Source organism: Onychomys torridus, chromosome 4 (assembly GCF_903995425.1).
Source record: "Onychomys torridus chromosome 4, mOncTor1.1, whole genome shotgun sequence".
NCBI lineage: Eukaryota > Metazoa > Chordata > Mammalia > Rodentia > Cricetidae > Onychomys > Onychomys torridus.
Genome location: NC_050446.1, coordinates 10896080 through 10908258, shown reverse-complemented (window position 1 = coordinate 10908258; position 12179 = coordinate 10896080). Strand labels below are relative to the sequence as shown.

Here is a 12179-nt window from a genome sequence, read left to right as displayed (position 1 = left end):
CTGAATGCTGGAGGTAGACTGAGCAAAGTTCTCCAGAAAACACTGCTGGGCTGTGCTTCATCTTTCCCAGACCCTGTTACCTATCCCTTTACTTGTAAGTTACCCCACAAAATAAACCTCCCTTTTGGGGCACCCAGGCAGGAGGATCAGGATCTTTCCCTGGTCTATGGGCAGGCTTCTGGAACCTGGTGCCTGTGGTGCAACACTTTGCACAGCCTTGGTGCAGTGGGAAGGGGCTTGGACCTGCCTAGGCTCTGTGTGCTGGACTCTGCTGACTCCCCATGGGAGACCTCGATTTGGGGGATGTGGGGATGCGGGGTGTCTTGGGAAAGAGGGCTGAGGGGTGGGAGAGGGAGAATGGGGGATCTGTGGATAGTATGTGGAGTGAGTAGAAAATTTCTTAATAAAGAAAAATGAAAAAAATTTTAAAAAGATAAATAAATAAACCTCCCTTTTAACTACATGGAGTTTCCTTAATATTTAGACCAATACCCACCCCTTGCCATGTAGACAGCTGCTTCCTTTGCTGCTGAGCAGAATTCTGTGGGGGCTGCTGTCTCTGTGATTTTCTTGGCACATTCTCCTTGTGGTGAGCACTGGGATTCACTCTGGTCTGAGAGTCTTTAGTTCCTGGCCATACCTCTTGCAGCCACACTGGTGCCTCCAGGCCATGAAGGGCACCCTCTAGGTATGAGGTATGCGATATGATCATGGCTGAGATCCTTCCATGACTTTGATGCATGTTTATTGTTTTCAGATTGGCCACAGCTTTCCAGTGGCTGCTACTGGTGAGCGGACCCCTTGTCCCCTAAACATGGCCTTGCTCATTTAGAGGCTTTAATGAGCTGTAACCTGTGTTAGCACCTCATTTTGTTATGCTTTGCATTTCTCTCATAGGTATAATTTTATAAATAAATTGAAACTTTTTTTTTTTTTTTTTTTACAAATATGAGGATGTTTTTAGAAGTCTAAATTATTTGGAACCTTTTAACAACTGCATCAGACTCAATTCCATGAGATGTTTGCTCAAATCTCATGCCTTCTTTGTTTCGTTCAATCCTGCCTTTCGAACTCAGTGCCTGTGCATACTGGTCAGGGGCCACCAAGCTACATCTCAAGCCCAAACACTAGGTTTTACTGACCTGCTGGGATTTTTTTCACTGTTATTATTAGATTATGCTGTTTGGTTTTTGATGCTGTTATTAGCTTATTTGCTTGAGATAGGAGTTCATGTATCAAAGACTGGCTTTAAACCTGAGATAGTCTTGAACTTCTGATCTTTCTGCCTCCATCTCCTGAACTCTATGATAAGCGATGTGCACCATCACACCCAGTTTATGCAATACTGGTAATCAAATCCAGAACTTGCATGCTAGGCAGGCACTCTACAAACTGAGGTATGTCTCCAGTTCTGTTTTTGTTTGTTTATTTGTCTGTTTTTAATAGGATATTTTGGACAGGGTAATATGTCCTCTGCTGAAGATTTTTTGCCTGATGCCCAGAACCTGTAAACAGTTTCCAGAGAGAAACTTGACTGTGTGACTCCCTAAGACTGTGAGGCATTTCTAAGCAGACTTTATCTAATTCTAGTCAGAAACAAAGACCCATTCCAGGTGACAGACAGCAGTAGGTCAGATTGATATACTGCTGCTGGCTTTAAAGCTGGACAAAGGAATGACTGAAAAGGCAGTCAGGGTACCCAGGAAGCTGGAGGGGGTGGGAGCCAGGCTCCATGCCAGGCATCAGGAGGAAAGCACGCCAGTGTCTTGACTTTGGCCAGCTGGACCTCTCTACAAGTCTTATTATCTTGGGAACTGTGGGTAATGGGTCCTGTTGTTTTAAGCCACTAAATGTGTGGGTGTCGGTTGAAGCAGAGGTTTGGTGCTGAACATGAGTGCGTAGAGAAATTCTATCCTTCTGGGCCCTTAATTCCTTCCTCTTTGTGCCTCATAAGCCTATGGTCTAGTTTGAATGGGGCATACCCACCTCTCTTTTCCTCCTGCTCAGACCCCCTGAATCCTAGGGAGAAACTAGCCCTAGTCTATGAGGAGTACCTCTCCTTTCCCCCAGAAACTCCCACTCACTTCTGTCAATTAGAAGTGAGGTTCTGGAGATGAGATGTGCCCTGGGTAAGGCAGGCCCCTCTTCATCTTCCCCTCAGGTACTGCTGGCCCTGTGGTCAGTGCTCCCTGCATCTGTTGTTCATGGGAAGCTGCTGGCTCACAGAAACATTTGCATAGCAAGCAGAATGGGTCTTGCATGCTCCCAACCTCTTATGAACACTTCCTAGCCCCCAGGTGACCTTTTAATGGACATGTAAGTTGCTGTGAGTGGGCTATAAGGGAACTTGTGACTGGGATGGGGACAGGTCACTTATGGTAGTGGCAGAGCTGAGGGTCAGAGGCAGATGGCCCCAGGGAAGCAGGCATTGGTCTGCATTTATAAATGGGCTTTCCAACTCTTCCTGACTGTCAAGGTCGTAGACAGCTCTGCTGGATGATACAGATGTGGCGAAAGGCTAAAAAGTAACAGAAAACCCACAGACACATGTCTGTTAGAGAACAAGCAACTTTGGGAAATGCAATGTTTCCTTTGGGATGAAAATGTAAGCAGGTGAGGAAGGCTGTCCTGGAGGTCACGGGCTGTGTGGACTGGGGTAAAGGGCAGAGGAGGGCAGGGTGGGCACTTTCCTTCCTTAGCTGATAATGAAGGCAGAGGTCTTTCCTTCGTTGGGAGCTAGGTGAGGCGCACCTTCATCTCAGAAACCTTGTAGCTATAGTTGTACCCTCCCCACGACTTCCAATTGACACCATTTGCGTAGCTCATATGGGGCCCCCTGAGGTAGAGGCCATTCAGGTTGGAATGGTGACAACCAGAGTACCACCAGGCTCCATGGTAACTCAGCGCACAGTTGGAAGAACTCTGGTCATTGTCTTGGTCTTTGGTAGTGAAGAATTGGTTGTTATGGGAAGTCAGGGAGTCACCTGTTCAGAAAGAACATGTGTCATGTAGATGCTAGACATGCACTAGACGGCCCCATCTCCTGCCTGTGACTCCCCTGTTCTCAGCTGGATAATTCATCAGTTGAGGTCCAGGTGAGGGACCCATCTTCACAAGCCTTGGGAAAGAGTATAACGCCAGATATGACCCCCTCCTCCTGGTCCAGCAAGTCCCTGTGGCCATTGTTATCTCTCCCCAGCCACACTATCTGCTCCCTCAGGGAGCCTCTGACCAGCATCACCAGTACCAATTCTCTCCTCACTGCAGCCTGCAGCTCTCTCTGGGACTTCTCTTAACTTCCCTCTTGCCCTGGCTGTCTCTAAGTAGGCTCCAAATGGCCATGCCTCCAGAGTTTACCCTATTGCACCTCCACGCTGGGCACACAGGTTCTGACGCCCTTAGTTTCCCCACATACAGACTTTGTTTTCTTTCCTAAAAGTCCCAGGTGAGATGGTGCGAAGTGAGTGCATACATTTCAGAGCTGTCACCTTCAAAGCTCCTGAGAGAGTGGCTGCCCCACTTAGCTGTGGGTTCAGTGGTTAAATAGGTGTGGTCCTGCCCCACGGCTCCCTGAGACGCACTGGGAATCTCTCCACTCCACTGTACCCAGACACGTATTTTGTAGGATGCACTTCTCAAACCACAGGGCCAGAGTCCTTTGGGAAAGAGGGCTGCTGTGGTTTAGAGATGAGCTCTCCCCACAAAGCTTTGTGTATTGAAGGCTCAATCCCAATTCGAGCAGTGTTTGGGGGTTCGGGTGAGTGCATGAAGTGAGCTGAGGCCTCATTTGTGGGTATAGTCACTGATAGAGTCCTAGTAGCCCATAGGGAGCTGGTGAGAGGCAGGGCCTCGTTAGAGGAAGTGGGTCACTAGAGACATGCCTTTAGGGGTGTTCCCTTTCAGTCTCTTTCTTTGCTCCCCGTTGGCCCCAAAATGAAAGGCTTCGTCCTATCACAAGCTTCCTCCATGATGTTCCACCTCACCTTTGGTCCACAGTAAAGGGTCTGGCTAACTCAGTGTCCCTAAGGTGCTCTTTCTATGGGGAAATGGGGCTTTAGCACCCATGGAGAGATGCCCATCTCCTGCTGACTCTATCATATATGGTAGTCAGAGGTCCCCACTCACTATGCAGTGGAGCTGGGTGTGGGTCTGTAGTTCTGGGCTATTGGGCAGTCTTGGGGGTGCTAACAGACTGCATCTATGGTCCTCACCTTGTATAAGGATGTAGATATTAGTGTTTTGCAGGTGGCAACCCTAGGCTCAGAGCCATAGACCCAGCTCAAGGCCACGAGGCGGGGATGCGGGGGGAGATAGAAAGCGGGCCCTTCTACTCCCAGACTGGTTCAGAAGCCACCATCTCACAGCCCCTCTTTAAGCTGCTCACCAGCACCACCTCCAACAAAATTTCCCAGGATGAGCTTGTATTTCTCGGCCTCTCCCTCGATCTTGAAGGAGCTGTACTTGGCAAAGTCACGCTTGCCTTCAAAGTCTGCAAGATCGACTCGCAGCTCACTGGTTCCTGCAGGGAGTGGAGGGGAGGGGGTGATAACCCTCAGCTTTGGAGCCTTCACACTAGGCAGCCCTAGGGAATTCACCTGGGTAGGTACCAACGTCTGGGTGGCCACTATTTCTAAGCACCCTTCCATCTGTTCCACAGGCAGATACCTGAAAACCTACTGGCTGCGTGCCCTTGGCACGACCTTCCATGCTTTATTTTGTGAATTCTCCCAGAGGGCTGTGCCCTGAAATGCAGTAGCCTGAACCTGGATGTGAACAGTTTTTCCCCCTCAAAAAAAATTGGATGCCCAGGAACAGACACTATAAGGTGTCTGACAGTGAGTGAGAGACAAAGGCTATGGTTCCCGTCGGATCACAGGACAGACCATGAGCTAGTGTTATGTGCTGTAGCGGGGAGAGAAGCGCTTTGGGGAGCCTGCTCTCTGTGGCAAGTATGAGGCAAGAGGAACTTCTGTAGGACCCAAAGGCAAGTGTTCTGAGGGAATTAACAGCTAGAGATGAGAAGGGATGTTCTCCAAACTACCAGCACACCCCTTCTATTGGGTCCTGAGATATCAGTACCCCACAACAGAGCGAGCCCTTGTCCCCTGATCCTCACCTTCTAGAAGGTCACATCAGGGATCCCATGCCCTGGGGTGCCATTGCTGTGTGATCTAACACCCTGGGACTCTTTCTGCCCCATGGTCCAGGACTCAGAGTCCCAAGGTTACCCCATCAAGTTGGCACTGCCTACCCTGGGTGGTTAGGGCGTGGATGTTGTCATTTCCCAGCCAGAACTCCCCCAGCTGACTGCCAAAGCCACGCTTGTACGAGGCCCAGTCCCGAAAGAAGTCCACAGAGCCATCGAGCCTCCTCTGGAAGACCTGGGACAGGGAGGTGTACACAGAAGTCAAGAAGGCAGGCAAACTTCCTATAGCACACAGGACCAAGCCTCAAAGCAGAACAGGAACCCAGGATCCCCAGAATACTGGGAACCTAGTGCCATAAGCATGCTATTGCGGACCCCATGCAATGAAATAAATGTCAGCTAAGAGAGTAGGCCACATGTTCCAAGCCACACAGCAGGAACTGGAGTGTGCTGGCTTCATCTGGTCCTCCCCTTCAACATAGGCTTTCCCACACAGGTCGCCTGCCAGCACTGCTGGATCTCTATCTTCAGAGAAGGAAGAGCTTCCTCTGAGGTACAAAGAGACAGAGAATCCACATATCTCATTTTCTGTTGGCCATGGAACTTGGGTCCTGACAGTTCTGTGCCTGAGGGCTAACCCAGTACTCACGGTCCAGCCCCCGCCATCGGTGTCCATGTCACACAGCACAGTCAGGGGCCTGCAATCTGGCAGGTAGATGGTATACCAGCCAGTAAGAAAGTGGCCCCGGGTGAGCAATTCCTTGCAGGCCCGAGGTCCTGTGGATGGAAGCAGGGAATGAAGGTTGGACTGGAACTCAGGTATGCTCAAAGAAAGTAGGCAACAAGCTCAAAGTCATGCAGCGGGGGCCCAGAAAGGGAGGCAGGGACAGAGAATATCTGCATGGGGACAGGGTTGGTGATGTGGTCACCTGTAGCACACGACTGAGATGGCCCGGTGTCTCCTGTGTGGGGAGAGAAGAGACCTGGTCTTAAGTGTGTGGTCATCAGCTTCATCCCCATTGACCCCTACAGCCCCACAAATATATAAGCTGGGTATTCCAGGACTTGCCTGGGCCCTACTCTTGGGGTATATGGTCCAGCTGCCTGGCTTTTTCTCTGTAGCTGTGGTAAGTGCTGTGCCTGATGGCACCCTTGTTCAGGCCTTGTGTACCAGTGAGTGGATAGCTCCCTCCTTACTCCCAGAATGCTGAGACTAAGCTCTACAAGAGTGTCTATCCAGGAGGCCTTGTGATGGAGGGCTGTCCGTGGCATTCAGAACGCAGATAGGTCCCCCTCAATTATAAAGAAAACATAAGGTTGCCTCTTAGAACTTCATAAATAAATAAATAAATAAATAAATAAATAAATAAATAAATAAACAAATAAGCATCAATTAGAAAAGAATTTAAATCAGTTTTGCTAATCACCCAGCTAGACCACAGGCAGGTGCTACAATATGAGTCCTCAGGGTTTGAACATCCTGATCCCTGCCACCTACTCTACCCCCTGCCCAGACAATAGGACCTCAGACTGAGGTATGACTGGGCATGGCAGACCTCTCTACACAGAGCTGTGGACACCCTAAGACACAACACATGGACTCACCCTTCTCTCCACGTACTCCCTTCTCTCCTTGCACTCCCTTCTCTCCTCGGTCTCCTGGGGAAGCAGAGAACATAATGCTGGTGTCCAGAGCATCTGATCAATCAGGAGACCCACCAAATGGGGCTAGTCACCCAAGGCAGGCACTGCTTAAGGTCAGCTGGAAAGCTGGAAGCCTGCAGGAGTGGGGGCAGGCAAACCCTGATGCTGGCAGGAAGAGACACTGAGGCTTGGGGTAGGGCAGAGTCCTTCCCCATCTCTTTCTCCAGCCCCCATGTCTTCATGGACAGATCAAGGTGCCTGTTTAGCACCCTCGCTGTCTGTCAGGCTGTTACCTTTGGGTCCAGTCGGTCCTGCCTTCCCAGGGTGTCCAGGGAGGCCATTCTCTCCTGCAAATTCAAATATACTTTCTGAGCAAAGCATCCACATCATACCCGTGGACAGTCTTCGCTGTCACGCTGGCCTTAGTGACCTTTGGAACTACAGCCAGGCTTACTGTGGAGGGTGCAGAGGGTGGGGTATAGCCTAACCCATGGCTGGGGAGGGTGCAGAGGGTGGTATGCCGTAACCCACAGCTGGGGAGGGTGCAGAGGGTGGTATGCCCTAACCCACATCTGGGGAGGGTGCAGAGGGTGGCATAGCCTAACCCACGGCTGGGGAGGGTGCAGAGGGTGGCATAGCCTAACCTGTGGCTGGGCACTGGGGCCTCCGGCAGGCTCTCAGTAAGCTCTCATTTGACCCTTGTCCAACCTGAGTGAACCAGGCCTGGGCCACAGCAACCTCACAGGGGGAGATGGGGGAGGGGGACATGGCTATGTCATGCCCTCAGACCCTGTGCTGTCTAGTTTTTGTCAGTTTGTCACAGGCTAGAGTCATTTGGAAAGACAGAACACTAACTGAGAAAATGGCCCTACCAGATTGGCCTGCAGGCAAGCCTGTGGAGACATTTTCTTAGTGATTGATGTGGTGTGCCCAGGTCACTGTAGGTGCTGCCACCCCTAGGCTGGTGGTCCTGGGGGCCAAAATGACAGGCTGAGAAAGCTTTGAGGAACAAGCCAGTAAGCATCTTTTCTTCACAGCCTCTGCACCACCTGCTGCCTCGGGATTCCCGCCTTAACTTCCTGCTCTGACTTCCCTGGATGACTACAAGCTGTAAGATGAAATAAAACCTTTCCTTCCCAAGTTGCTTTTGGTCATGATGTTATATTATAGCAGCAGAAACCCTATTAAGATGTTTCCTGGCTCAACAGAAGCTATGAGGCAGCCACAAGGTCCTCCCGGCAGATCCTGGTCTTGGGAGAAACACTGGCCCCCAGCACAGCATTGCTGGTGTCTGCAGCAGCTTGAGGACTCCAGGCTTCTGTTGTCAGGTGTGCTCAAGAATGGAATAAACTTGTTCATACTCTACAGATGAGGGTCAGGAGAAGCAGCTATAGAGGCCCAAATTGCTCAGGACCAGAGAATCTGAGCTTGCATTACTCAGCAGGCCTGCATAAGGGGATGATTTGAGCATGGGTGTGGTTACCAGGTGTTTGGAAGGGTCTACACTTGGTTGTATCTAGCAAGAGGGAGGTCTTTCGCCTTGTTATAAAAAGTCCTTTTAAATAAAGTTCTGGGCCGTTGGATATTGACCCATGTCCTCCGGAAGCTATCCTGTGTTTCTGTCTTTCTTCTTATCTTCAAGGTCTCTCTCTTTCTACCTAATATTTTCTTATCTCTCTCTCCTCAAGAGCACCCAGGGCAAAGTGGTGTCAGGTCCCCCACAAGCAACATCACTGCAGGGACACTGACCCGGCAGAGCACCCAGGCACACTAGTTCCCACTTTGGGTCAATTCAGCAATGCACAGAAGTAGCAACTTAGTTATACAGAAGTAGAGTCCAAAGCAAGAGATCAACACCCTTCCCTCATTGCTGGCTGTCCCATCCTGGCCATGGGATAACCTCTTCCCCAAAGTCCCTCAGCAAGGCTCTGGGGACAGAAATCTCCTCCCCTAATACCACAAAAGGGAGCAGGCAAGTGGGGCTTGACTTGGGGCTACTCACATTAGCTTTAAGCCTGGCATCTTCTAGGGGTATCATAGAGGTTTCCAGGTTTGTCCTGTCCCCATCAAATCATCACCAGGCTCTGCCTGGGGTACCTTCAGACATGGGGCTCCCCTAGGCAGCTCTGCTGCCGAACCTCAGTGCATCAAAGTCCGACTCAGGAAACATAGGCACCACCACTGTCTCCCATTTGGGGAGAACAAGTATGCTTGAGGTCCCCACAAGTGCTAAGGTTTGGGGCTCTAGGGGCCATACTCTGAAGCAGATCCCAGATGGAAGCTGCCCCACTCTCTCAGGAGGGCGAACTCAGGGAGGAACTGGTCCCTTTGAGCCTTTGCTCGATCACCAGAGGCGGGGTGAAGAAGAAAGTGACAGCCCAGCTTTCAGGTGAGGATGTGGAAGTATCAAGTGCCTAGATGTCTCCTAGTGACCAAAGGGAGCAGACATCTGTAGGGGACCAAGAGGCAGGGCCTCAAAGCATGCCTGGAGCACCTAAAATGGTCCAAAGAAGCCCTCCTGGATCTTTTCAGATTGACTGGACCCGGTTTCTGTCACTGGCCATTGTGCCAAGGTATCCAGTGCAAGACCTAGAATCAGAGAGGGCCTGAGGTGGTCACCCAAGTCCAGAAGACCAGACTCAGGGCCCCTGCCCCATTGCTATGCCTTCCATGTGCCCCCCCTTCCCCAGGACACACCTCTGTCTCCTTTGGCCCCTGCTTCTCCCTTGGGCCCCAGGGCTCCAGGCCCGCCAGGGCAGCCTCGAAGGATGGTGAGCTTGTTGGAACCATCCAGATCCAGGACTTTCACTTCTGCAGAACAACACAAGCATCAATCAGTAGGGCTATCTTGGGCCACCTGTCCTGAGGGCAACTGCCAGCTCTGCCATGTCAGTCATGGGTAATGGCGGCAGCCAGAATCACCAGCCTCCTCCAGAGAGATGGGGCAGAATTTAGGTCTTCCTTTGACGGTGACTAGGTCTTTCCTTGCCCTGGGAAGCTGGGCAGCTGAGAGGGGAATGCAGGATAGAGTCCTGCCTGGTGGGTGGGAGGAGCCTGCTCAAGAATGAGTCCTCCAGGTACCAGTGTTGTGGTCCTTTGACAGATCACGTAAGGCCGCTGAGTCTCTGTTCCTCAGCCCCAACTGGAGAGGTGTCTCAGCAGTTAATAGCACTTGCTCTTGCAGAGGACCCAGGTTTGGTTCCCAGTACCCACATGGTAGCTCACAACTGTCTGTAATTCCAGTTCCAGAGGCTCTTCTGGCCTTTGCAGGCACCAGGCATGCAAGTGGTACACATACATACATACAGGCAAAACATCCATACATGTTTAAAAGTATTGTTTCTTAAAGAATAGGGGTGTGGTAGGGACTCAGTTTGAGAATGACTTTAGAAAACTAAAGTCTTGCCATTCTGGCATTTAGAGAGAGCTTCATAAATGGTTATTGTTTCTGAAAAACAATAATCAATCTTGCTAAGAAATTCTGTCAATGTAACATTTTCTCTCAGTCTTGACGATGGACCATGGAATGACTGGGCTGGAAGAGGTCTTCTGGGGAGGGGATGTGCATGTCTCAAGGCACAGCTGGAACCAAACAGAAGTTGCTACATTATTTAAAATATTGCTAAATTGTGGACTTGAGAAGTGCACACCCTTGCAGAACTCTTGGGATATCAGAATAGGGAGGGTTTCACCTCGGTGACCAGAGAGTGTCTTTGGTGTGCTCCTTGGTGGGGAGGACCACCTCTCTGGCTCCTGTCTTTCCTCCATTGCCTGTCGTTCTGTGTGCAGGGTTGAAGCCTCGCAGGCTTTTCCCATCCAGTTTTCCTGCTGCCTCTTTTCCCTGGGGTGGGCTGTGCCTTCTTGCTGTCTGAGTCCCTTCTCTAATCATGCCACCACCTAGGACAGCTGTCCTGTGCTTAGGAGTAATATCCCCAGGGAGGACAGAGCCAATCAGGGATATTCTCAACCCCAATTCCTTGCCCATATGTACCATACGGGACTATGGGGTACATTTTCACCAAAGTTATCAAGGAGATGTGTCAGCCACCATATTAGAGGCCCTTAGCCTTTCTCTCTGAACTCCCTAAGAAGGTAGAAAATGTCGGTATCGTCTTCATCTGTGAAGCTCCCTGGGTCAGACTGCAGGCTTCAGGGTCAGGAGGCATAGGCCCATGAAATCTCCACCCTACCTGGTGCTGGTCACTCAGAGTCTGTCCTCAGATGCTGACACTGAGCTAACCAGGAGTTTCTCAGGAGAGGTGGGCGCAGGGACATTAAGTGGCAATGAGTGGGTAGTCCCCTGCTTTCAAGGACTTAGAGTCCATCTCACCTGGGCAGGAGTCATCAGCATGAGTGATCAGGCCTTTGATGAGCAGGGTCAAGGTGAACAGGGCAGCAGGTCCCAGAGCCATGGTAAGTACAAATCTCCTACCCTTCTCCATAGCTGTGCAGAAGCATTCTGCTCTTATAAGGCAGGAACCCCAGCTCCCCTCCTCGGGCTCCAGTGTCCTAACCCCCAGGAGACAATTGCTTCCTGGAGGCCCATGGTTGCACAAGAGGCCTGAAATTGTCCCAAGGGTATGTCTGTTCTTCCAGTGAGGCCTCCCAAGGCTCACTTCCCCTGCAGAGGCATCTGAGCCCAGCCCAGGGTCACCTCTATTTGCAAAGGACTTGCCCTGCTGACTTAAGTTAAGCATAATCCCACATACCCTTCTCATTTCCCATCAGGCTCCAAATCATCTCTCGTGGTTAGGGAGGATTCCAGAAGCCAGTCTCCAGTACAGACAGGAGTGATCTGGTCACTGGGGATTTGATGTGGAAGGGAAAAGAAGTCCGGAGCACCCACCTGTGAACACCCCAAGCACTGCTTGCACCTTGACGTTACCACCACCAAGGTAGAAGAACTTGCCTGGTGTCTACAGGTAGAGAACTACAGGTAGATCTCACAGCCTGCAAGGATCAGACACTGGGTTCAACTCTGTGTGAGATCCAGTGCATGGGTGCTGTTCATCACACCCATGGGTGAGGACACCTCTTGCTCCTCCACGCCTGTCTCCCTGCCTTCAGGCTAAATTCTATCTTTTGTGCTCTGTACCCTGCATGCTCAGCCTAAGCTGAATGGTGTGGGCATCTGATGTCGTCAGAGGGTAGCAGGACGGGGTTTCAAGGGACAGCTATTTTTCTGGGCCACTGTGCAGAGTAGATCCTAGCCACACTGCTTGTGCCAGGGGGATAGACACAGGGACAGACAGATAAGAAGTCTAGAAAAATATGGGATGCATACAGGAGCACTGTTACTGAGTGTGGTGCACAGTTCAAGACTGCACTGTGGAGAAAGCATGCTTGGGCTTTTTTTTTCTTTGTCTCCCAGCGCCCCTGAACCAGGAAG

At 50.9% G+C, this 12179-nt stretch overlaps 1 protein-coding gene across 2 annotated transcripts; it reads right to left on the bottom strand.

Annotated features, from left to right (window-relative positions):
• Positions 1-2736: 2736 nt before the first annotated feature.
• Positions 2737-11202, bottom strand: LOC118581162 (ficolin-2). Of its 2 annotated transcripts, none has more exons than XM_036183131.1 (9): positions 11121-11202; positions 9488-9601; positions 7078-7137; positions 6752-6784; positions 6076-6108; positions 5796-5923; positions 5252-5381; positions 4385-4519; positions 2737-2984 (listed from the first exon to the last, which is right to left on the bottom strand). In XM_036183131.1, exons 1-9 carry the CDS (start codon positions 11200-11202, stop codon positions 2737-2739), a joined length of 963 nt encoding a protein of 320 aa, XP_036039024.1. The 2 variants fall into 2 exon arrangements, with proteins under 2 accessions (XP_036039024.1, XP_036039023.1); XM_036183130.1 differs by having other exon boundaries at positions 6752-6805; positions 7084-7137.
• Positions 11203-12179: the final 977 nt, after the last annotated feature.